General features: G+C 44.9%; 2 protein-coding genes across 4 annotated transcripts in view; one reads left to right on the top strand and one right to left on the bottom strand.

Annotated features, from left to right (window-relative positions):
* The window catches only part of TTC24 (tetratricopeptide repeat domain 24), a 55,155-nt gene that overhangs the window by 24,779 nt on the left and 3,309 nt on the right, over positions 1-27,067 (bottom strand). The window contains exons 1-3 of one of the 2 annotated variants that reach the window (XM_066609115.1): positions 5,598-5,665; positions 2,398-3,169; positions 989-1,204 (exon numbers count right to left, since the gene is read on the bottom strand). In XM_066609115.1, the coding sequence (XP_066465212.1) occupies positions 989-1,204; positions 2,398-3,160 (979 nt within the window). In that variant the 5' untranslated portion in view covers positions 3,161-3,169; positions 5,598-5,665. Of the gene's footprint in view, positions 1-988; positions 1,205-2,397; positions 3,170-5,597; positions 5,666-27,067 lie in introns of those variants that run through there. The other variant, XM_066609116.1, reaches the window with a different exon arrangement.
* Positions 8,659-22,114, top strand: LOC136633404 (uncharacterized). Of its 2 annotated transcripts, none has more exons than XM_066609117.1 (17): positions 8,659-8,731; positions 12,883-12,944; positions 13,698-13,840; positions 14,087-14,218; positions 14,308-14,467; positions 15,965-16,063; positions 16,277-16,407; positions 17,536-17,663; positions 17,839-17,913; positions 18,244-18,346; positions 18,498-18,644; positions 18,729-18,902; positions 19,013-19,168; positions 19,779-19,898; positions 20,040-20,136; positions 21,534-21,599; positions 21,937-22,114. In XM_066609117.1, exons 2-17 carry the CDS (start codon positions 12,893-12,895, stop codon positions 22,065-22,067), a joined length of 1,914 nt encoding a protein of 637 aa, XP_066465214.1. In that variant the 5' UTR covers positions 8,659-8,731; positions 12,883-12,892; the 3' UTR covers positions 22,068-22,114. The 2 variants fall into 2 exon arrangements, with proteins under 2 accessions (XP_066465214.1, XP_066465215.1); XM_066609118.1 differs by having other exon boundaries at positions 8,673-8,735.

Genomic DNA, 27,067 nt, shown 5'->3' with positions numbered 1-27,067 from the left:
GCTCATATGGCGCCCTCTGGTGGTCACATCATATCACTACATCTCTGCTATGAAGTCAAATACCAGTATATAGCGGTCCACTATGGGATAGTACTGGCACATTTTTTTTTATCACTATTGGACATTTAACCCCTTCAGGACCAGAGATTTTTCATCTTTGTCACTTTTTCGTCCCTGCCTTCTAAGAGCCATAACTTTTTGATTCTTCCATTGTCGTAGTGGTAGAAGGGCTTGTTTTCAGCAGGACGAGTTCTCTTTTTAATGGCGCCATTTCATTTACTATATAATGTAAGGAGAAACTTTTAAAAATTTGAGGGGAGAAATTTTTAAAATTCCACTGCGCCATTTTTGGGAGGGTTTCGTTTTTACAGCCTTTAGAGTGCAGTAAGTGACATAAGAACTTTCTTCTGTAAGTCAGTATGATTATCGTAATACTAACTTTATATCATTTTTTTCAAATATTTTTCTAAAAGATGATATAAAAAGTGATTTAACATTTTTTTCTTAAACAAAGGGGAACTTTTAATTTTTCTTACTGTTAAAAAAACTTTATTACATTTTTTTTACACTTTAATTGTGGGGACTTGAACTTGCGATCCCTTTATTTCTTGTACTATATACTGCAATACTTCAGTATTGCAGTACATATTGATTTTTGATGTTGCCTATTAAGCCCTGCCTCACAACATCTATGCTTGGCAGTCCTGTGAGCCTTCAGTAGGCTCCGTCTGCCATACTAGCCCATTCGCACCCTCTGATCACATTATGGGGGTGCCGATGGTGTAGATGTGTGATCAACCTTGACTGCGGCAGCTAAAGAGTTAACTGCCGTAATCAGAGCTAACTTACCATACACCTTCATGACCGTCCAATGTAGGTTTACCATCAGCAGTTGTGAAGGGGTTATTATCTAGTAAAATGTGGCTGAAAATCCCAAACGGGTCTATCATAGATGTAATGTACCCAGATGTCAGGAATCATCCCTTACTGTGTAATGATGAGGCCCTCCTGTGATAGTTCAGCCCCTCCTCATATTGCTCCAGTGTGTTGTATGCAGCCCCCAGGTTCTGTAGTACCACCGCCTCCTTATATCTGTCTGCTTCATCCTCCTGGCAGAGCGGCAGCGCCATCTGGAAACACTCCACGGCCAGGGCAAAGACCTTCAGCTGGGCAAAGCTCAGACCGATGTCATTATACAGCTTAGCTGCAAGATAGTCCCACAGAGAAGGCTGAATAAATGGAACGTAATACAATGTATACTAGATGTAATTATATACAGGAGATGCCCAGGTTATACCAGCATGCTCCATATCACTGTATACAGGAGATGTAGAACTTATACCAGCTGTACATAAATAATTATATACAGGAGATACCCAGGTTATACCAGCATGGTCCATATCACTATATACAGGAGATGTATAACTTATACCAGCTATACATACATAATTATATACAGCAGATACCCAGGTTATACCAGCATGGGACATATCACTATATACAGGGAGATGTATAACTTATATCAGCTGTACATATATAATTATATACAGGAGATACCCAGGTTATACCAGCATGCTCCATATCACTGTATACAGGAGATGTAGAACTTATACCAGCTGTACATATATAATTATATACAAGAGATACTCAGGTTACACCAGCATGGGACATATCACTATATACAGGATGTATAGCATATACCAGTAGTACATATATAATTATATACAGGAGATACCCAGGTTATATCAGCATGCTCAGTATCACTATATACAGGAGATGCATAACTTATACCAGCTGTACATATATAATTATATACAGGAGATACCCAGGTTATACCAGCATGCTCCATATCACTATATACAGGATGTATAACATATACCAGCTGTACATATATAATTATAAACAGGAAATACTCGGGTTACACCATCATGCTTCATATTACTATATACAGCTGATACCCAGGTTATACCAGCATGCTCCATATCACTATATCACTCCACATCACCATATAACACAGGTTATACCAACATGCTCCATATCACTATATACAGTGAGATGTATACCTTATACCAGCTGTACATATATAATTATATACAGGAGATACCCAGGTTATACCAACATGCTCCATATCACTATATACAGGATATATACCTTATACCAGCTGTACATATATAATTATATACAGGAGATACCCAGGTTATACCAACATGCTCCATATCCCTATATACAGTGAGATGTATACCTTATACCAGCTGTACATATATAATTATATACAAGAGATACCCGGGTTGTACCAGCATGGTCCATATCACTATGTAAAAGAGAATGCTTATCTTATATCAGTTGTCCACCATAAGACTATGATGATGCATTATCTACCACTAATAATGATCATACCGAGCAGGTCTTTTCTAGTAACTTGATCGCACACCAAACGGGCCTCATTAAGTATTTGGAGGACATGTCCTGAATCGTAGCATTGACTTTGTAGCATGTAGTTGGCGGCCTCATTGAGTGCTATGGCAGCCATATCTAGCCTCTGAACTTCCATGTAGGAATCTGCAGCTTCTTGGAAGCATTGAGCCGCTCGTGCCTTGTCCTTCATGCTCACGTAGCAGTACCCCATCTTCATGTGGGCGTCAGCTTCGTTCCCAAGCTGAGAGGGCTTGTAGAGGACTACCGCTTTCCTAAAATGTTCAAGTGCCCTTGGGAAATCTTGTAAGGATTCATAAGCCATGCCAAGGTTGAAATAAAGGTCTCCATTGGGTTCTTCTTCTTCATCCTTTGGTTGGGACTTCAAGAGGAACTCAAGTCCCTTCTCTGGTTTCCCGGTCTCTACATATACAGCCCCTAGGTTAAAAGCACAGGCCCTTTGGACGACCTTTTGTTTAGTGTTAAGTGACAGTAGGAAAGCCTTCTTGAAACAAGACATGGCCACCTGGAGGTTCCTAGAAGTCAAGGCCTTGTGCCCAGCCTTGGTCAAATCTTCTATCTCGGCTTGAGAACTTGAAGAGTCCCCATCTGTCCTCCTGCCCTCGCCGACGAATGGTTTCATCTCCTCTTTTATCTTCTTCTTTTTCTTCTTCTCGGGACGAGGCTCCGGTGGTGGACCAGGGTTTTCTGGATTTGGTGGCTCAGTCTGCAAATCTCCAGAAGCCATGACTGATATCTAAAATATGGGAGAAAGAAGGATGGTCAGTCATGGTGCCAAGCTTTCCTACAAAGTCTATCCGTAAATCTGCCTAGTTATGAACAGACAGATCTCTTGCTTCCACAGGGCTGTATAACCTTCATATGAGCAAGCCATTAATTCAATCTACGCAAAACAGTCGCGAGTGCCGATACGGCTGTGCGAGAAGTTTTATGTAATAGGTACATCCATACACCAGGCCATGTGCATGTGGGATGTTATACGTATGTACTTAAGCAAATATGATATTTGACTCTAGGACCCCAGCAATGCAAGGCAACAGTGCTAACCACCGAGCCACATTCATTGAAAATATACTATCACCACCCCCTTCTGGAGGGCAATTTAGTCATCCCGATTTTTACTCCCATTGACTTACATGAGAATCGGGATTGGATTGTCCTGATTATTTTTCGAAAAACTGTACCATTGAGGGCTCAGTCACACGGGCGTTTTTTTTAAAGCAATGAGCTGCCGGCAAGCGCTGGATGAATTTTCGGGGAAGGGCTTAAAATATAAGCCCTTCCCTGAAAAGCATCCTGAAATGTGTAAAAAAAAAAAAAAGTATACTCACCTTTTTTCTGCAGCCGGAGTTCAGCCAGCCAGCAGTTCTCCTGAGCTGCTCTCTGTAGTATTCAGCAGGCGGGGATTTAAAATCTCCGCCTGCTGAATGGGCTGCCTATGATTGGTCACAGCCCTCAGCCAATCAGAGGCAGCTCTCACTCACCCATTCATGCGGCACATCCGCATCAAAAACGGACATGTGACCGATCCCATTGCTATGCATTCGGTCTATCAATCTGCAGATCGCAAGCGCGCCTGCAAATCGGACCCAAAAACGCCCGTGTGACCGAGGCCTCATTCTCAAGAAGATTACTCCAATAATTTCTCATCACGACCCAAAAATACACTGCATAATTTGTACTGTCATAAACAGAGCCCACATAAAACTGGCATGTGATACCAACATAACAGCATCCAAATATTAGCGCTATACGGTGCCTAAATATAATAGTATGTAACTAATGTTAACAAAAAGTGCTAAGTAGCAGTATACAGTACCCACATCATACTGCATTATGGTGCCTACGTATACTTTCAGTACAGGGAATCCATAATATCACCCATATAACAGTGCTATATAGTGCACAAAAATATACAGCGCTTCTATAAAATGCCCAAAACACATCGCCTAAATATCCCCATCATACAACACTAAAAAAGCCCACATGATACTGATGCATCATATCCAATAGTATCCAAATAATACTACTATATCATGCCCAACTATAATGGCACCTAAATAATATCCCCATAAAACTCTAAGTAAAACCACCCATACATTGTCCACACCATCCCGCTGTATAGTGCTTATATGACATTACAAGACAGGGAACACGTGATACTGCTACAGTAACAGTGCTTTGTATTGCACATATCATACAAATCCCATATAACGGTAGTATATAGTGCCTAAATATCACTGCTACATAACAAACAAAAATACAAGGCCTTATCACCGCCAGATAGGAACAAGTAGTAATACCATCCCTCATAATCATAGTGCACGATGCCACTGCCTATAGTGTCTAAATAATAGTGCTATATAAATGTCCAAAAAACACAGTTCCTATATTATACTACCGTGCAGTGCCAATTAACTAACCTTAAAAGATGGGACATAATACTGCCAAGCAGTGAAAGCCCAAATAATGCCTTGACATAATAGTGACTAAATAATAATACCACCATACAATGCTAAGTAACATTACACACATTATACTGCTCTTTGGTGCCTACATAAATGTATACTATAGTGAACGCATAATTGTGCCTAAATAACAAGGACAAATAAATAAAGCCGCCTAATACTTTGAGTACGTCTTTAATAGATTTCGTGGTTTTACAGCTCCTCTTAGCTTCACTACTAGTCCTTAACACTTCAAAATACACCACTGCCTAAATAATACCGCCATACAGTGCCCACTTAATACCATAAAGTACCCACATAATAGTGCCATGAAGCAGTACCATAGAGTACCCACATAACAGTGCCATAAACAACCTGCATTATGTGCCATACAGTAACAGTACCCAAGAAATGTTTTATATATCACACGAATAATACCGCAGCAGGTGCCATGATGTCAGTTCACTGCATGTCACCAGGGAGGAGGATACAATGGGTGACACATGGCAGGAAGCAGGTGATAGAGATCCCTAAGCAGTGCAGGCCTACCAACCCGGATACATTTGCCCCTCTGCCTTTGTATCATGCAGGATATATATACTTCTATACAAAGTGGCACAATGGGCAATGATCCCTGGCACGGTAAGCAGGGTGCCACACACAAGTTACGGTATTGTTCTATTACATAATATAGCACGGCACCATGGCACCACATACCGGTGGGAATCCTACTGTCCTGGCAGGAAGGCAGCCGTGTCTCACGCTCAGACTGAAGGCCTCTATGGCTGAACCCTATTAAGTTTCTAGGAGGAGATCATCTTCCTTTGTCAAGGTCTCCTATGGTAACCTGGATCAACAATACAGAAGCCACCCCCTTCCTCTTACCATTCATCCCGGAGAGGCCGCAGCGGCCTGGGGATACCCGCACACATCACTACCCTTTAACCCTTTCAAATCCAGGCGGTTTGTCTTGAACTGATTGTTACCCAGACTCTGAATCTGCATTATCATAAAAGGTTACAACTACCCTCTCTACTTTTGCTTGTTGTATTGGCTGCATGTCAGTTTCCACTAGAGTTCTGGAATTATATTCATGGACCAGGAACCTCAGGGTGAATGTAGCAATAGATTACTTCTATACAAGGGTGTGCAGCACTGTATGGGAATGACATATAGAAGGGAATTTAAAATAATCTTCTATATAGGGAACAGTATTATAGTAGTTATTGTCTTGTACATAGGGGGCAGTATTATGGTAGTTATATTCTTGTACATAGGAGGCAGTATTATAGTAGTTATATTCTTGTACATAGGGGGGCAGTATTATAGTAGTTATATTCTTGTACATAGGGGGGCAGTATTATAGTAGTTATATTGCTGTACATAGGGGCAGTATTATAGTAGTTATATTCTTGTACATAGGGGGCAGTATTATAGTAGTTATATTGCTGTACATAGGGGCAGTATTATAGTAGTTATATTCTTGTACATAGGGGGCAGTATTATAGTAGTTATATTCTTGTACATAGGGGGCAGTATTATAGTAGTTATATTCTTGTACATAGGGGGCAGTATTATAGTAGTTATATTCTTGTACATAGGGGTAGTATTATAGTAGTTATATTCTTGTACATAGCGGGCAGTATTATAGTAGTTATATTATTGTACATAGGGGGTGGTATTATAGTAGTTATATTCTTGTACATAGGTGCAGTATTATAGTAGTTATATTCTAGTACATAGAGAGCAGTATTATAGTAGTTATATTCTTGTACATGGGGAGCAGTATTATAGTAGTTATATTCTTGTACATAGGGTGCAGTATTATAGTAGTTATATTATTGTACATAGGGGGTAGTATTATAGTAGTTATATTATTGTACATAGGGGGTGGTATTATAGTAGTTATATTCTTGTACATAGGGGGCAGTATTATAGTAGTTATATTCTTGTACATAGGGGGCAGTATTATAGTAGTTATATTCTTGTACATAGGGGGCAGTATTATAGTAGTTATATTCTTGTACATAGGGGTAGTATTATAGTAGTTATATTCTTGTACATAGCGGGCAGTATTATAGTAGTTATATTATTGTACATAGGGGGTGGTATTATAGTAGTTATATTCTTGTACATAGGTGCAGTATTATAGTAGTTATATTCTAGTACATAGAGAGCAGTATTATAGTAGTTATATTCTTGTACATGGGGAGCAGTATTATAGTAGTTATATTCTTGTACATAGGGTGCAGTATTATAGTAGTTATATTATTGTACATAGGGGGTAGTATTATAGTAGTTATATTATTGTACATAGGGGGTGGTATTATAGTAGTTATATTCTTGTACATAGGGGGCAGTATTATAGTAGTTATATTCTTGTACATAGGGGGCAGTATTATAGTAGTTATATTCTTGTACATAGGAGCAGTATTATAGTACTTATATTCTTGTACATGGGGAGCAGTATTATAGTAGTTATATTCTTGTACATGGGGAGCAGTATTATAGTAGTTATATTCTTGTACATAGGGTGCAGTATTATAGTAGTTATATTATTGTACATAGGGGGTAGTATTATAGTAGTTATATTATTGTACATAGGGGGTGGTATTATAGTAGTTATATTCTTGTACATAGGGGGCAGTATTATAGTAGTTATATTCTTGTACATAGGGGGCAGTATTATAGTAGTTATATTCTTGTACATAGGGGGAGGTATTATAGTAGTTATATTCTTGTACATAGGCGGCAGTATTATAGTACTTATATTCTTGTACATAGGGGGCAGTATTATAGTAGTTATATTCTTGTACATAGGGGGCAGTATTATAGTAGTTATATTCTTGTACATAGGGGGCAGTATTATAGTAGTTATATTCTTGTACATAGGAGCAGTATTATAGTAGTTATATTATTGTATATAAGGGGGCAGTATTATAGTAGTTATATTCTTGTACATAGGGGGCGGTATTATAGTAGTTATATTCTTGTACATAGGGGGCAGTATTATAGTAGTTATATACTTGTACATAGGGGGCAGTATTATAGTAGTTATATTCTTGTACATAGGGGCAGTATTATAGTAGTTATATTATTGTATATAAGGGGGCAGTATTATAGTAGGTATATTCTTGTACATAGGGAGCAGTATTATAGTAGTTATATTCTTGTACATTGGGGGCAGTATTATAGTAGTTATATTCTTGTACATAGGAGGCAGTATTATAGTAGTTATATTCTTGTACATAGGAGGCAGTATTATAGTAGTTATATTCTTGTACATAGGAGGCAGTATTATAGTAGTTATATTCTTGTACATAGGAGGCGGTATTATAGTAGTTATATTCTTGTATATAGGGGCAGTATTATAGTAGTTATATCCTTGTACACAGGGGCAGTATTATAGTAGTTATATTCTTGTACATTGGGGGCAGTATTATAGTAGTTATATTCTTGTACATAGGGGGCAGTATTATAGTAGTTATATTCTTGTACATAGGGGGCAGTATTATAGTAGTTATATTCTTGTACATAGGGGGCAGTATTATAGCAGTTACATTCTTGTACATGGGAATTAAAAAAGCACAGATAGGTGAGGATTCAGGCTGTGAGAACCAGTCTGTACTCTGTTGTCTGCTCTTCAGTGCAGGCAGACAATTGAACAGAACTTGCTAGTGACAAATAGACTGTTCACTGTGGGGTTAAACAGCTTGTGAAGGAGGGCTGGGATCTCCAGTATATTACCGCCCATCTGTGCACAGGCTGGGGAGGGTGGAGCCACACTATAAACACAAAACACTTGCAGAAGCTGCATCCGAGCAGGAAGAGATAAAGAGGGTGAAGACCTGGTGAGTATGTGTCCTACCCACCCCCTTCCTATAATTGTATCTATATATACATATGCATGTGACAGTTGTGCGGCATGCCGCCAATACACATTGCCAACTTGTTGTGGGTCGTCACCCTACATGCACTGTCTTGGCGTGTAGTATGTGCAAAGGTACAACATGCTGCGATCTTTATTGTGCGCAATATGTTTGATCACATGGGAGCCTATGGCAGATTTATATAGTGTATACCGCGTGCAGAATATACTGCAATGATATGTTTGTATCTGAGCCCACTGTGTTATCAAAGTTGCTTTTAGAATATATATAATATACCTTCTTTGTCAAAGCTAACTCAAGCACCTAGACGAGCTGTTGAGCAGTAAAACCCGGCATGCAGTTCCATCTCAGGCAGATCTGTAAATGATGAGAGTTGTGGTGATTAGATGGACGGTCTTGTCACTGGAGACCCTAAAAGTGGTTCCCCCCTCGGCCTATAAGAGGCTCTCGGAGGCTCCTTGTGTGTAGTGACCTCTTCTTCCACTTGTTGACCACTAAACGCCTCTACGCTGAGTCTGAGAGGGGCGCATTATTGGGATATGAGAAGCTGGATGGTCGGATCGACGAATTGTCCCCCACCGGTACATTCTGACCAGACTGTTAGGAGGTGTTCGGACCAGTGGATGGAGGCACACAAGGTGACTGGACTCAGGACGCCCCCTACAGACCACCAGTAGAGAGGAGTGTCTGACCAGACTGTTAGGAGGTGTTGAGGACCAGTGGGTGTGTGAGGGCACACAAGGTGACAGGACTCAGGACGCCCCCTACAGACCACCAGTAGAGAGGAGCATCTGACCAGACTGTTAGGGGGTGTTGGGACCAGTGGATGTGTGAGGGCACACAAGGTGACAGGACTCAGGACGCCCCCTACAGACCACCAGTAGAGAGGAGCATCTGACCAGACTGTTAGGGGGTGTTGGGACCAGTGGATGTGTGAGGGCACACAAGGTGACAGGACTCAGGACGCCCCCTACAGACCACCAGTAGAGAGGAGCATCTGACCAGACTGTTAGGGGGTGTTGGGACCAGTGGATGTGTGAGGGCACACAAGGTGACCGGGCTCAGGACGCCCCCTACAGACCACCAGTAGAGAGGAGCATCTGACCAGACTGTTAGGAGGTGTTGGGACCAGTGGATGTGTGAGGACACACAAGGTGACCGGGCTCAGGACGCCCCCTACAGACCACCAGTAGAGAGGAGCGTCTGACCAGACAGTTAGGAGGCGTTGGAACCAGTGGATGTGTGAGGGCACACAAGGTGACCGGGCTCAGGACGCCCCCTACAGACCACCAGTAGAGAGGAGTGTTTGATCGTTCAATAAGCACCAGCAGCTCCAACTGTATCATTGTCCACCATCCAGAGAGAGGGGGCACCATTGTTACACCCCATGTGTCTGTTGGAACCATTTCCAAGTGCTTGGCTGAAGGACATTTGCTCTTACGGCCCCCATTACATGTACGGCCTCTGACACCCACCATCACCTCCGTCTGCAGTGGTGTTGTGAACGATGAAACTGGTTGCTACGGAGGGGAACCGGGTTGTCTGCAGTTATGAATCCAGGTTTAGTTTGGGTGCTGACGACGGCCATGTTCCTGTCTGGAGACCTCGGGGTGAGCGCCTCAATCCTGCCTTTGCTGTGGAGCGGCACACTGCCCCCTGCTGGTGTGATGGCCTGGGGGTCATCACATACGGCAGTCGCTCTCCCCTAGTAATGGTATGAGGGACACTGACAGCTCAGCGATATGTTCAGGACATCCTGCAGCCACATGTGTTCCTCTCATGGCGGCTTCCAAGAGGCATTTTCCGTTGGCATTGTGGGTCCTTGCCCGCTGTCACATCTGTGTTGAAACATTCAGCGCTTTTTCATTGGTCTAAAAGCTGGGCACCTCAGCAGAGACTGAACAGACCCCATTAGGCTCGAAGGGTCCGTTCGGTGCTGCTCGGTTCTGTCCGTTCGGCTGCAGGGATTCACCTTTCCTGCTCCCTGGATGGAGCAGGAAAGCAGAACCCCGAGCTCAGGTGTGAATCCCCGTAAGGCCGGTCTTACACGAACGTATAACGCGCATAATAAGTGGTGAATGGATCCAATGAAAGGGCATTGATTGTCATCGATCTGTTGACATTTGTGTATATTCATTGTGTACAACACGCGCGTAAAAAAGAACGCAGCATCTTCCACTTTACAGCGTGTTGTGCGTGATGGCGCACTATTATTTATGGGCGTGTAATAAATGCAGTGCATACGCAATTACATTACAATGCATATGTGCGGCGTTTATATTTTTTAAAAATGGCGGCTCCCACAGCGGTAAAATACTGTTTTATACGTGCAGCATTTTACGCATATGCTTGTGTGCAGATTCAATGTTTTTTTTTTAATGTATTTTTGTGTAAAAGTAGTAAAAAAAAAAACAACCATCTAAAAACTTGGTATTGCAGCAATTGTGCTGATCCAGATGAGGACTCGTTCAGGTGACCTTGGTTTTCGTGCTGCTAGCAGCGCACAGAACGCGCTTCTGTAGGGAACCAATAGGCTCCTATAGCAGCGTTCACATGGATGATTGTAAGGCGCATTTAACTGCACTGTCTTAACAAAAATAGGACATGTGACTGCAGGTCGCATATAACTCTGTGGTGCGCGGAAGGATAGGACCTGTCCTACCTTTGCTGCATGCTTCCCATAGACTCCCACGGACTCCCATAGACTTCCGCACCTCGGATCGTGTGAACGGGCTACTTCAAGTAGCAGGAATTAACCCGCTCGCACGATCTTTTTGCGCGGCTATACTGCGCGCCCAAAAGGCTTGTCTGAACGATCTCTAAGAGTCATCATGTTCTTTTTACTGAATGGTGTAAAAACATACTCCTCTCCCCCCCCCCCTCAAAAAAAAAAAGGCTTAATTTCTGGACATTTTTTTTCATCTCCTCCCCAAAAGTGTAATAACAGTTCTACAACACATTATACGTACCTTTCTGTTCAGCTATATCATCGAGTTATGGCTCTTGCAATGAGACAATGAAAATCACTAGGTCCTTATGGCACAAAACACAATGGATAAAAACACGAAAGGGGATCCTGTGGATGAAAACTACTCTTCAATGAAAAGGGGTCAGAGGAGGATGTCAAGAATCATTCTCAACAACAGTCACTGCAAAATCAAGGAAATTACAGCCAAATACAATGCTGCTGCTCCAACTAACTTGTTGGAATGCGACAGGCGATATATATAAGGCAGGGGCGTAACTATAGGGGATGCAGGAGATGCGGTGCAAGGGGCCCATAAGGCCTATTCTCCATATAGGGAGCCCAGTACTATGAATAAAGCATTATAGTTGGGGGCCCAGTTACAGGTTTTGCATCGGGGCCCGGGAGCTTCAAGTTCCGCCTCTGATCGGAGGCATGGATGAAGAGTATACCTCCAGTCTATTCCACTGTAAAGCCATACAGTGGCATGCAGTACATTGGCTACAATGTTTCAAAAAATGACCCCCCACGGCCTATGTCTTTTCATGGTTGCACTCTGTATATCAATGTGCAGTCCACTGCATTTTCCTATACAGTATATATAAAAGGTACATCAGTACATATCACCACAACGGAGACTGAAAGGACACAGTAATCGCCTCCGTTGGGTGAATGAAGGCCTATGGATATATTCGGCGCATGCTGCAGGCGGTTTCCCGGGGTATACGCTGAATGCTTACATAGGACACGGTGAGCACACAACACAACCATACGTCGTACGTGTGTCTGGGCTGTTGTCACACATCTACTCACAAAGTCTTCTGTGTACATAATCGGGTGTTTATTAAAAAGAGAGGTACACATAAAAAAACCCCCACAAACAGACGAGTACAGATAAAAATGTCCGCACGTATCTGTATAGGCATCTAAGAGAACATGGACAACAGTTATGTATTAAGCATTGCAGTGAGTTCCATGTACTGCCAGCAGAGGGCGCAGTGTAGAACCGTTGTCACTGCTGTCTCACAGTAGGGTTACTGCACTGTCCATTCTCTACCATGAGAGGACCTTCTTCATGGATGGGGAGGAGTGATTGCAGAAGAGCGAGAGGTCCAGGATCTAACATAATGATGTGTCTTCTCTTCAGATATGCAAATATGAAGATCAAGAACAGAAAATATCAGATATTCTGCATGGAAACAAATAAAGGTAAAATCTCTCTAGGTCACCAATTTTATCCTACAGCAGCTTACACCTCAGCTTCATACATGACACTGTTCCTACAAGTATGCATATACCTGTATTATATATGAGCTTCCCATGTGATTAGCTCTGATAGGCAGGGGTGGGGCAAGGGGTTTAGGCTTACTGTGCAGTTAGTAAATCTCACCCCTAACCACTACTGTCACTTGGGGTCTACACTTGCCTGAGCATTGCCCCAGTTGATGGGCACAGTGATTTTCATTGACTGCACTGATTGACCAGGGATGGACAGATAGCACCGCCCCAGAGCAGCCAATATTTAACTATTAGTAACTACTATTCTTATTACTGCATGCTTTGAAAGTTATTGTGCCATTGTATGTTCTTAACCTGTCATGAAGACTTCATATTTCCACTTCACTCCCCTGCTTGCCTCTATAAGACCAAGGCTTTATTCTGCTTGGTTAGCCAAGACTATGTTGCAAATTATGTTACTACGAGCTCCTTGGGGGTGGAGACAGTTTTGACCGCTCCCCTGAGCATATGTTCTGACCCCTCCCCTGAGCACATGTTCCTGATTCCATTCACTGCTAGAAGCAGAAAATGTAATTCTACCTCGGGGTAATGTAGCACTTTGGAGCCCCCACAGTGCTATCCCTATCAGTGGGGGGGGGGGGGGACGGGACCATGATGGTTGCGTTGTACCATACCACTAGATAATCCCTATAATCAATCGGCGTTATGGTTTTTCTGTTCTAGAGTTTAGAAATGCTTTGGACACTTGGAGTTTGATGGAAGAGGCCGCCTCAGGATCCTGTGTCCCTGACTTCATCCAGGGAATGGCAGCTGAAGATCTTATCACCTATGTATACGTCTTTAAGAAAGCAATTCTGAGTGAGCGGGTGAGGAGAATAAGAATTCTTATACCCCATAAATCTATGCAAGTGGGCTATGACGAGCCTAACATCATTGGCGGCAAGTGACAATGCCTTTGAGCTTACCTTAGAGGAAACCCACATTTCAATTAAGGTTGCATTAACCCTTCATGTTCTGCGCTCATTACGATTGGATTAGCAGATTTGGGTGGTGTTTATATACCATTTCCCATCACCCATCCATCAGCTCCTATTCTTCTCCTTCTATTCCAGTTACTACCTGGAGACAGCATCGCCATTTGCCGCTTCTTCATCAGCGTCATCCAGTACAGAAAAGACGCGGCATATTACATGAAGGAATATATGGCCAACGTGCTATGCGAGCACATGAAGACGGAGTACATGGTGACTATGGCGTCTTGTGGCTTTATAAAACCGTAGTCTTCAATGCGGATCATGGACGTTTATAACCAACCGCATCTTTTCACTTACAGAAGGGACGATACTCCTCCTACGTCATGGCCAAGAAGGTTCTCATCTGGCTGAGCATCCTCTATCTCCGAGCGGTGGTCAGGGAACTGAGATATAATATCCTCTATGAGGAGTTAAACGCTGCCATCATCGATACTCTGACAGAAGTGACATCTCTTTGTAGTAAGTGATTTTTTTCTTTTTTTTTTTTTTTAAAGGGAAGCAGTCATCCGGTTTTTACAATGTAATCTGCAATAAACCGCTAACAGCGCTGCTAATGAGTTTTTCTTATAAATTAGTTCTGTACTCTGTGCCCGGTACCTTTTATAATCTGCTAATGAGTTTTTCTTATCATAATTAGTTCTGTACTCTGTGCCCGGTACCTTTATAATCTGCTTATGAAGTTTTTACGTGCTGTATTAAAATGAGATGAGGAGAGTCAAATATTTTCCGGCAAGCCCTGTTCTTGATCGGTCTGCATACTGATTTTCTATCTTCACTGTAATCCCGCGAACATCCTCCAGTGGGAGCAGATCTCACAGGCATTTCCAACATATCCCTTACATGTTCAATAGGGTTAGCCTGGTGAGTTTGGGGGCCAAGGCAGTGTGGAGAATTCAATGTCATGTTCCTCCAACCAACCTACTGATCCAAGATCGATGATATGGAGCGTTGTCCTGTTGATAGATGGCGCTGTGCTTAGGGAAGACTTCCTGAACATACGGGTGTAGATGGTCAGCTAACAGGTCACTAGCATTCACCATTCAAGGATTGTGGTATGATAAGTGTCCTAGACCATGCCAGGAAAACACTCTGCAGATCATCACACTGCTACCACAGACTTATTGAACCCAATGGTGCATCTATGGGATAGAGCTTCATGCTGTTTATGCCAGATAAAGAATGAACCAGCCGTATGGTTCAGCAAGAAATGGAACTCGCCATTTCAGTCAACCTTCTGCCATGTGTCCAAGGTCCACTGACGTCTTTTCTGGGTCCATGCAAGGCGTTCTTAGCAATGGTGTGGAGTCATCAGAGGAACCCTAGTTTGTCTAGAGCTATTGAACCCTAGTTGACACAAGGTATTCGGCATGGTCATTGTGCTTAATGTTGTATTGCTGCGTCATTGGTCCAGTATGGCACATCATTGCCGAGATACTAGACATGCCACTCGACTCTTACCTCTAGGACTGACCACGCCTGCCGCTGTGTAATCTTCTGTCCGATGTCCGTCTATGGTTCATCCAAGTCTTGGTACACTCTTTGTATCGTGGTTCAGAAACAGCCAACAAGTGTGACTGTTTGAGAAATCCTGGCACCACAGCTTCGGGCACCAACAATCTGCCCGCGGTCAAAGTGACTCAAGTCACAACATTTACCCATGACTCCCAAATGTTGCTTTGTGCTGCACAGAGGAGAGGTCAGCAGATCATGAAGTGCCCATCACGGTACGGATCAGAAGATGTCGTATGCCAGCTGTTCCTAATGCAGCGATCGTTCAGTGTATATCTCCAATTCATATGACCCTACGGACAGATCTTCAGCCCATATGTAAGAGACTTGCCTTCAAGCTCCAATGTCTTGTACCCTCCTTGTAGAGAACTCGCCTACCCGCGCAATCTACTGCTAGCCGGACACAACACTGTATAATATACGTTTTTTATCTTCTTCTCCCGACAGCCAAAGTTGTCATCCCGCACATCGTGGATCTGCTGCCAGTAATGAGCCGAGTGGTAAAAGACGCTCATGACCAACCATCTAAGGAGACGTTGTGTTATGGTGTGTATGACGCCCCATCACCTCATAGTCCTCTTGTATATGGTTATAATCACACTTACTGCAGTAAACACAATGGATACAATGTAGTCCTCTACCGACAGTACTGTAAGTGGGAGTGCAGGAGGTCCTAGGCTAGAACTACTTACCTAAGGATTGACCGCTGGGGTTATAGTAGTCACGGCAGCCCTTTTTATATGTGCTTCTCCTCTACAGCTATAAAGCGTCTCTCCGGCAGCGTCCAGAAATATATGAGAAACGATGACCGCTACAACAAGCAACTTATGACCGTCATGTGCAACATCAAGACCAACACCTCCACCTGGCTGCCCGATGTCCATGGGGAGGTAAGAAGAGCTCCTTATAGGATTGAGATAGGTTACATTTGGGGCATTCTCGACCAGATCCCTTAATATGTAATGGAAATATACAAAAATATGCTACTGTCTTCTAGAGCAAAAATGCTCGTGGCTTCAGTCCTGGTCTCAAACACCAGGGTCTGGGCTTGTGGGGTAAAGGGACAGTCGGGTTATTAGTTGGATGCGAGGGTGGGAAATGGATTGAGGTTTTATATAGTGTCAGGATCAGTGGATATGGACCCGCTGTACCACACACTGGTTTGGCTTGGGACCAGAGGTGACACCCGAAGAGTCCTGGTCTTCACCCTTTAATCCCACCAATTGGGATGTGGACTTTACTTTGGGGTCCCCAGGCCGTTACTCTGGAATTCTTTCCAAAAATGTAGCAACAGTGCTACTATAGACCAGTGTGCGATACCTGAGGGTATTAACCGGAGCGTAGTCAGGCGGTCTGGGGTTGGGAAAGGCAGCACCGTTTCATAAGGAGGAACAAGCTGGAGGTCCGGACACGCAGAACAGGTTCAGTACGGTATAACAGCTCGGGTCATGGAGAACAGGTTCAGCATGGTACAACAGGGCAGACTGCAGACAGAAGTGTGGTCAGTATAATGAGCCAGGAACTGGAGAATCTGGATACAATTGTATGGCATTGTAAAGGGAACCCGTCATGACCCTGTTCTAGCACTGCGCCCCTGCGAAGTTGCCGGACGCTCTCTTCCATTCACCTCGATGGCAGTAAGTGCACACAGAGTGGAGTGAAAAGAGTCACACTGTGTGTATACAGCAACTTTGCGGGAACACAGTGTTGGAACGGGGCGCCCATCCACTAACCTTCGAGCCCTATAACATTTTATGGGGCCCAAAGTTCAAGCCAGGTTCTATTTAAGCAGGACCAAAAGACCACAAACTCAAGTATCATCCATAGAGGGAAGGTGTCTGATCAAGCCAGGGGTACCATATGATTGGTGAGGTAGATAGACGCATCAAGATGTGACCTTGTGTGGCCTAACCCTACAATAACGTATTATATCTCATATCTTGGGCTGTGGTCATAGAGCTGCGTAAGAATTGGGTTATCATTAGCATATTAGAATATTAACATTTATAACATAACAGCTTCAAGACTCCACTAAAGCCGCTCTGCACCCGTTTACGACTCCTGACCCATCAGAGGATCGGCCGGCTGAGTCGTATAATGACGAGTTACCGACCTTTCCGCACACCACGCTCCTAGAAATGTACAGGTAAGAAATAGACCGCGGCTGGTCCTCCATTATCAGTGAGAAGAACCTGTCAACCTTCATAGCTCCCTATAATGTTCCTCTTCATAACGATATTTCCCTGTTACGTCTCCAAGGCCACGAGTTCTCCTTCAGTTCTGCTCTTTAATTAATGGATTTCTTCTTAATTTCAAAAAAGGGATCTAATGCTGAAGGAGCTGAAGAAGGCGGTAGATGCAGAGAAGCAGCAAACTGAGATGAGCGCGCTTGTCATGTAAGTTCTGCCATTATGGAGTCTGATGAAGGGTCAGCCATTATTGTTACTGCTCTAGCTGAACTTCAACCCCAAATATACGGTGATACAATGAGTTATATTGGGAATGATGGGGATACCGTCTAGGCGTAACATGATGTCTATGATGGAGCTGTTACGGCAAATGTATGATCAACACGATGTTACTCCAGGATCCTCGTAGGAGGGGCTTCCTGTTGAACATCCCTCCTCTGAGCACCTAATTATCCAATGCTGGGGGAAATTCTAAGGGTGTGTTTATCAATAATGTAACAATTAACTTTTTTTTATAACTTTTCACATTTTTTACAGATCTCTGCTATCTGGCAAGAAGATAACAAAAGATTTCCTGCAGTTTTTGCTGAAGAATGCGGCCCCAAAGACCAGGATGACAGCGATTATATTCTTCAGTGAGGTGAGATGGCGGTATCAAAGTCTTCTTCTGTACCAGCCAAACACAATACAACTTCTGTACAACATCTGTAGTTCTGGTTTCCACCGTCCATTGGTTTTGCATTTGGGGACAGGTAAGATGTATCATTGGAGTCTCTGACCATTGTCTTTAGGCTTTGAAACATCATAGATTGATGAAGGAGAAAGACCAGAAGAGCGCAATGCAACATCTGCTGAAAATCATAGAAGACAATGATGACCTCTTGTGTAGCCTTGCCATAGAGGGACTGGGTAATGCAGTCACCGGAGCCCCAGGACTGGTACGTATGTCCCACCACTATGGCATTACCATCAGAGAGCACAGGTCTATGGTATATGACCTCATATCCTGTGTGTTATTGCAGGTGGAGAGATACAAGAAGAAGATCATTGCCTGTCTGGAGCTCAGACTATCCAAGACGACCAACCCCAAGGTCATCATGGCGGCACTGAGAGCGCTGTCCTCCATCATTAGATGCCTGAAGCTGTCTGTCCTTAGTCGACAATTCATTAATATATGCCGGGAGCACATGGCCTATGTAAGATCTATGACAGCCACTGCTATAAGCATCAGCTCTGTGTGTATATATGGTGTATCTGTTGTCATATACTACTGTTATTATAACCTGGACTCTTATTTGTTTTGTAGCCAGATGAAAAAGTCCAGATTGCGGCCATAAATCTATTAAGAGACCTGACAGAGAGCTGCCGCCTCCCGCTATTTGACTATTTTACCGAGGAAGTCCGAAGCTTTATACCAACTTTGCTACTGAAACTTCATAGTGACAACCAGGAGATGGCAGCAGTGAGTATAGGGGATGGTAACAGTGCAGGGGACACATAGTTGATGGTTCTCCAGAGCACCTATACATACTTGTATCAAACGGAAAGACGGAACAATACCTCTACAGCGCCACCTACTGGAAGGTTGCATTCCTGCAAGTCAATGTCAGACCTTTTAACAAGGACTGTGAATATAGGACAGACTTTTGGGGGGGTTTTGCCCCTCCATCAGTAGTTTTCTGGCTTGGCTAGTGAGAGGCCTATAGACATGAGTGAGGAAGGAGAAACAATACCCTTCCCGACCCACATCTGTAGGCCTCTAACAAGCCAAGCCAGAAACCTACTGCACACTGATGGGGGACATTACCCTGAAACAGCTGTCTGTATATGGTTCGCTCTTCCTCCTGGCTTATATTCCCAGTCATTGTTACAAGGCTCATTAAAAGGTTGACATACAGGAATGCTGCGTTCCAATAGGTGGCGCTATAGAGGCATTCTTCTATCTTTTCATTTGCATATTTCCCAGAGGAGCATGCATGGCCTTATAAGTCTCCTCCCACCTTCTAGGTGCTCTCCCCAAGGAACTTCTATCATGAATATTACCATAAACCCGTGTTTCCTCTCCTCACCAGGCCAGTACTTCTTCTCTGCAGAGCTGCCTATCCTACATCAAAAGATCAAGCATTAAAGGATTCTTCCGGACAGAAAAATCTCTAACCATCAGTGACCGGGAATCCATCTACATCTATCTGGTAAGTACCAGCCCCTTCTCAGTAATTGCCTCTGCCCCCTACTGGACAGAGTTGTAATACAATCTACTGTATATTAGAAATTGTGATTAGGGTTCTTGAGGAGATCCCCTATAAACCAGTATATTTATGTATCTCTTGCAGGCACGTAGTCACCCTAAACTGATGAAGGCCTTGCTTCTCCAGACGCCGGACAATCTCGCCAACACCGAGGACAAGGAGGCCGTAGTCACACATGTAGGTGAGTAATGTGACCCTTTGATGTCATCGCTGTAATGACAACTGACTCTTCATGCCTATCAAATAAAGGCTGGAGCTCTGGGCAGGACAACTGTATGTTCTATAGGTTACCAACCCCAAAGCGGACCGTGCCTGTGGATCCTCAAATAGTATGCGGAGCAGTGACCGAAGACAGGAGTAGTTGTAGAACAGAACCTCTAATGAATGTCAGGAGCACAACTAGTACCAGCAAATAGTCCAAGGGGCGAAGCAAAATGTGGAGTCCAGGAGCAGATCGAAGTCAGAACCAGGCGGACAACAGGTATCAGCAGAAAGTGCTAGGGCAAGACAAAGGGATCGGAATCCAGGGACAGGCAGAAATCAGAAGAACCAGTGGTAACAGACTAGACAGGAGAGGTGGGGCAGGGCGGGGCTAAGTTCCAAGAATTAGCCCTGCCCCTGCCCCGCCTCTCCCCATTGCAAATAGTGCAGAGGGGCGGAGAGGAGGCAGAAAGGGGGCGGGAGCTCAGCTCCTGCTCCTGGCTCTTCCATCCTCCCCCCTCCCCCCGCACACGAGGACAATGTATATCGGCTCGGTGTGAAAATCGAGCCGATATACGTTCGTCTGAATGCAGCCTTTGGTATGACACCTGAAATTTAGCTTTGGGCCTCCTATTTCTCTTGATCATCTTTGAGATTTCTTTGCACCTTGATTGGAATCATCTGTGGGAAATTCATTTGATTGGACAGTCACGCCTGGTGGAGCATCATGCTGGGGGAAACTGGTCAGGGTGGGTGGAAACCAGGCGCTGCTCATCACCAGCCCAATACCCTATAGTGAAGCCTGCTGGTGGCAGCATCATGCTGGGGGAAGGGAGACCGGTCAGGGTGGGTGAAAACCAGGTGCCGCTCATCACCATCCCTACAGTGAAGCTTGGTGGTGGAGCATCATGCTGGGGGAGGGGAGGCCAGTCAGGGGGGATGGAAAGCTGAATGGGGCAAAGTACAGGGATAATGACAACCTGGTCCAGAGCACGAGGGACCTCAGACTGGGCAGAAGGGTCACCTTCCTACAAGACAATGACCCTAAGCACACAGCTAAGCCAACATAGGAGGGGTTTAGGGACAACTCTGTGACTGTCCTTGAGTGGCCCAGCCAGAGCTCGGAATTGTACCCAATCCAACATCTCTGTAGAGACCTGAGAATGGCGTCCACAGACGGCCCCCATCCAACTTGACGAAGGGTAGAAAATCCCCAAATCTAGATGTGTAAACCTTGTGGCATCATAGCAGGGAGACTGGAGGCTGGAATCATTGCCAGAGGGGCTTCACCTGAGTCCTGAGTACAAGGTGGGAATACTTGGGTCAATGCAAAATGGTAGTTTTTTGTCATTTTTGCTATATTTTTATGTTTTACAGTATTTCTAAAAGATGTAATTGACCAGGATGTTCTGCAGGACACAGATGTAGACCATCTCAGCCAAGGTAAGGGGTGAAGTGCAGTAACAAAAGGGTTGTTAATATTAGGGGATGGCCGTGGTGTGTACCTACCTGTATCTCTCTTCTGTGCTATGGTCAGTAGGTCAGGCCAACGGGACAACAACTCTCCATTTTCTACAATCGCACATCCGTAGCGACATGATTGACCCCTTGATAATGAGGGGACATCTCATGTAATTGGGTCATTCTACCCGTAACATTATGGTCAAGACTACGAAATATCTTCACCATGTTGAAAAGCTTGCTGCAGTCTAGTGACGCCCCTACTAGACCGCCGTCCCCGACCGTCTCCTCACTTCTCCTCGCTCTTCTTTCATTGCAGAGCTGGCCAGACTGCACAGCGAGGGCTTCCCAATGAACGTAAGACAAGCCACTGAAGAGGCCATCGGCATCCTGGCCACCAAGTGGTTTCACATCGGCTATGCCAACAGAATGACAGGGTTGACCCCCTAAGGACAAAGACATCAAGGCGAGCGACATCTTGGATCATGAACTTCAAAACCCAACAACTTTCTTCCTCTTCTTCGTCTTTTTTGAAGCTTCTGCTTCGGGGACAAAACTAGAAAGGGCTGGGCGCCAATTATGAAGGGGGGCCCCTTTAGAGCGTGAACATTTACCAGCCACATGAAGAACTTCATATGCAAGAATAATACCCCCATATGGTTACTGAATAAAGACCACTGCAAAGATGAATGGTGCAATAATAACACTATATGAGGTCCACAGAGAGCAATATTACCGCCATACAGTGACCATACTGCGGTATATACCAGCTCTACACATGGGTTCTGCAGACCGTATAAGTGATTAAAGTACCGTTATATTGAGTGATCACAGTTGACGTCTTGTCTTACTAAAGTCATTCACTTTTCCCATCTCTTCCATCTGGCCAGGATCGCCATGACCACTTCTCCCGAAAACAACTAGTCTCCGCAAAATTTCATATACAGACATTAGCTGATCTTTTTTCAGCACCCTCCTATGGTTTCCCCACTTTTACATAATCTTCCCAACCATAGCGCCCCAGATAGTAATAATGTCACCCCGTGGGCCTCATACCATAACAGCATGCCCCTTTTGTGCCCCCCTGTAGACTCCACACAACAAGCACAGCTTTTCCTGCCCCACACACAATAAAAGTGCCTCCTTGTCTCCCTGCAAAGTAGTAATGCCCTCCTTATATCCCCACTCAGTACTTGTGGCCCGCTTTATGCCCCCAACTCAGTAGTTATGGCCGCTTCATTCCCCTTTTCAATACTCCCTTCTCCTCCCAACAGCTGGTCATGTTCTCAGATACACGTGACAGCTCAGGCCAATCCCTGGTCTTCTACTACTGAGGCTGGGGATTGGCCGCAGTGGTCATGTGCCATCACGTGACTGGCTGCTAAGAGAGCAGAGCGGCAGGGACAGTGGAGCTGCAGAGAGAGTGTAAGAGGGACGAGTGTGCTGTCCTTTATTTTTACAGCAGTCGCCCACTTTTAGGCATTGTCTCATGAGGGCGTGAGCTGCCGGTACGGACCCGGGGGTTCCCGGAGGTGCAGGCCCTGCGGCAGCCACTATGACAGCAGTTACGCCCCTGTTCTTGTTTATCCAGAAGAAGTGAGTCATCCTTAAAGTGACTCTTACTATAAGTCCCTACCTAATAAGACATAGTAGAAATTGATGTTTGTTCCATCTTTCCTTCACCTTCTGGTGTCGACCTTAATACATCATACATGCCATTCAAGAGGTTTTCTGGGCAAACACTATTGATAACCTCTCCTTAGGATAGATCATCAACAGCAAATCGGTGAAGGTCCAGTGCTGTGGACCCCGGACAGTCAGCTGATAAGCCACCGTCTACCGGTCATAAGACTCCTAAGGCTGCCTGTTGGGCAGTAGCTGAGTTTGGTATTGCAGCTCTCTTCAATTGAAATGAATGGGAGAGAGCTGCAATACCAAAGCAGGCCACTGCAAATGGACAGCGTTGTTGAGCCTTCCAGACAACTTGCAACACATTCTTATCAGCTGATTGGCAGGGGTCCAGAGTGGTGGACGTCTGCCAATCTGCTATTGGTGAGCTACCCTAACCCAGTAAACCCCTGTAACAGTATCCGTGAAACCATTTAAGAGACAGGGTAATTTGGCACAGAGGTTGACCCAGACAAGCTACCTTGTCTGAGGGCTGGGAAGCTCCACAAATCTTTCCATTGGTTCTTGATCTTCTTTCGAGGTGCTAACAATGGTGTTTCTTCTTTACCCCACTGATTGTATGGCCCTTTCCATGAAACGTCCAATGGATATGAAATTTTTCATCAAAGGTCAAAGATCCAACGGTTCCATCAACCGTACCATCACAGCTAGCTGAAGACCGCCTGAGGTGCAGCTCTGTCGGAGCATGGAGAGGGATAACACTACTCTTGTATAACAAGATGCTAAGCAAGGTCAGGGGACCAAGAAGAAGACTAGATCCTTGGCCGGACTGCTGCCCAATCTCTGTGGCCACGACTTAGGAGCAATAGCTTAGCAGGTGAGATAGTAATGGAGATGAGACCACCGCTGAGTGAAGACCAATGATGCCGATGGTACAGCAGAGACTGATGTCTACCCCCTTCCTCTCCATCAATGGACTATATATTAAAATGTGTTACCTGGACTTTGCCCTTCTTTCTTTGACTCTGCAGCCATATTGGAGGAGGCGAAGGTAACGAAACACGCCCTAGTATTCAATATTCCATGCCCATTGAAAAGTGCAGTCATAGTCTAAACTATCAATCCGGAGAGAAGAACGTGGAACAGCGGAAGTTAAAGGGCTTGTCTGAAACTTGGAGTATTTTTGCTACTGATGACCTATCCCCAAGATTGGCGCGGGTCTGCCCCACCGATCAGCTGATTCCCAGCGCCGCTGTCAGCACAGGGAGTCGATTGCCCGGTCCGTAGGGCAGCAGCCCGGGTTGGTACATCACCCATGGAATACAGCGTGAGTTGTGTCTGCAGTACCAAACCAGGCCACTGCAATGCTTCCAGCGCTATCTACCAACCACACCGACCGCGGTGAGCCTGGAATCAGCTGACTGGCAGGGATCCGAAGTGGCCGACCAAATTCAGTATTTCTGTACTCGTACGGACCTGCAGTTATACTGCACAGTGAATAGAATGCAAAAAATAATACAATAATGTCCGAGTTGCGGTTTTCAGCCCCCAAAACGCGCAATAAAAATGAGAAGGTCGTCCGCAGCGCAAGATGGGACCAATGGAAATGTAAGCTTGTCTGAAACACCGAGCCCTTGCATCGCTCCATAGACGACAGATTAAAGTGCCGGCGCCCCGACTATGGCGACAGAGATGGCGGGAAAAAAAGAGTCGCGTTTGTGCAAAGCTAGTAAAAGGTACAAAAACTACGTAAACAAGTCCTGTAACCATAGCGACCAGCCGGATCAGGGGGACTTGTCAGTCATAACACGGTTAAACAAACCAATGCCGAAACTCCTGCTGCTCATCACCGCCCAATAGCAACAGAAGGAGAGGAGAACGTCATGTGATCCCCAAAGTAGTATCCAGACGTCCGGCAGGGTATTCTTACTGTATATTACTGGCTGCTCTGTTGTCGGGGGCCTCTCCAGCATGTCCCATACCGCAGTACTGGCTCTAGCCAGCAGATGGTGCCATTGTATAATGGCAGAAAGAGAAAACCCCCATAGGAAACCCTGAATCCAAAATTGGATTGCAAAGGGTTAAAGCTACATTCACGCGGGAGAGAATGTCATGCGAGTTTTGCGCGTTGTCAGCCGCACGGATATAAACTCTGTTCTTTTGAATGGACTTATTCACATAAGCAATTTTTTTCACTTCAGAGCGACGCTACAAACCGCAGCATGTTGTATCTTTGGCGTTCTCGCGGAACGCCTCGCCGTTGTTTTCAATGGGACCTTAAAAGGCATTCCATGCCGCGTGATGTTCGTGGTGCGTGATGTTTCCCATTGACCCTGTGAATGTATACTCCCGTAGCGCTACTTCACACGACCGTATGTTTACCGCGTGATACGTGGGCGCTGTACGCCTGTGTGATACGCTGTAACTCGCAGGCAGTTACATTGACTTACAGAATTCCACTCACGTTAGCGTGATACACAAGCGCAAATGAGGGCTCATTCACACGGGCGTATGCGTACGATGCCGCGGGTCTCCTGCAGCGTCCTACACATCGCAGCCCATATAGTCTACCGGCAGAGACCGCGTAGGGCTGCGACTGGCGCTGCGCATGTCCGGGAGCGATGCGATGACAGACAGGGGCAATGTGACGTTTATGTATTTCGATGTGTGTGGAATCGCCGGCCAGTCGCCGTGTATTGTGTCCGCAGCGCATACAAGTGTATGGGGGTTACGCTGCGCGGTCCGCAGAGACCTAGAGCGTGCTGCCATGTGTGCCAGCTGCGTATCACACACAGCGCCCGCATGCTGGTGTGAATGGCTGTTAGCTTTTATGGCCTCCATTCACCGCATCTTATGCGCAGGATATACGTGTAATCTGTGGTAGCCGTACAACCGTGTGAACGAGCCCTAAGAACGCAGCAGGTGGGATTATAGGATAGAGCCCGGGGGTCTGTGTGAATGTATACACTAGCCCCAATGTTCCCGGCGTCATCCCACCATTTCCTTCATCACACAGGATGGGATTAGATACAGCTGCCCCATGAGAAGAATCACACATGATGAGATTAGATACAGCCACTCCATGAGAAGAATCACACAGGACGGGATTAGATACAGCCACTCCATGAGAAGAATCACACGTGATGGGATTAGATACAGCCACTCCCCTTAGAAGAATCACACATGATGGGATTGGATACAGCCACTCCATGAGAAGTATCACACATAATAGAATTAGGTACTGACACCCCATGAGAAGAAACACACAGGACGGGATTAGATACAGCCACTCCATGAGAAGTATCACACAGGATGGGATTAGATACAGCCCATCCATGAGAAGAATCACACGTGATGGGATTAGATACAGCCCATCCATGAGAAGAATCACACGTGATGGGATTAGATACAGCCCATCCATGAGAAGAATCACACGTGATGGGATTAGATACAGCCACTCCATGAGAAGAATCACACAGGATGGGATTAGATACAGCCACTCCATGAGAAGTATCACACAGGATGGGATTAGATACAGCCACTCCATGAGAAGTATCACACAGGATGGGATTAGATACAGCCACTCCATGAGAAGTATCACACAGGACGGGATTAGATACAGCCGCTCCATGAGAAGAATCACACATGATGGGATTAGATACAGCCACTCCATGAGAAGAATCACACAGGACGGGATTAGATACAGCAGCTCCATGAGAAGAATCACACATGATGGGATTAGATACAGCCACTCCATGAGCAGTATCACACAGGATGGGATTAGATACAGCAGCTCCATGAGAAGAATCACACAGGACGGG

The sequence above is a fragment of the Eleutherodactylus coqui genome, chromosome 6 (assembly GCF_035609145.1).
Source record: "Eleutherodactylus coqui strain aEleCoq1 chromosome 6, aEleCoq1.hap1, whole genome shotgun sequence".
Classification (NCBI taxonomy): Eukaryota; Metazoa; Chordata; class Amphibia; order Anura; family Eleutherodactylidae; genus Eleutherodactylus; species Eleutherodactylus coqui.
Note: the sequence above shows the minus strand (reverse complement) of the source record. Positions and strands in the feature narration are given on the sequence as shown.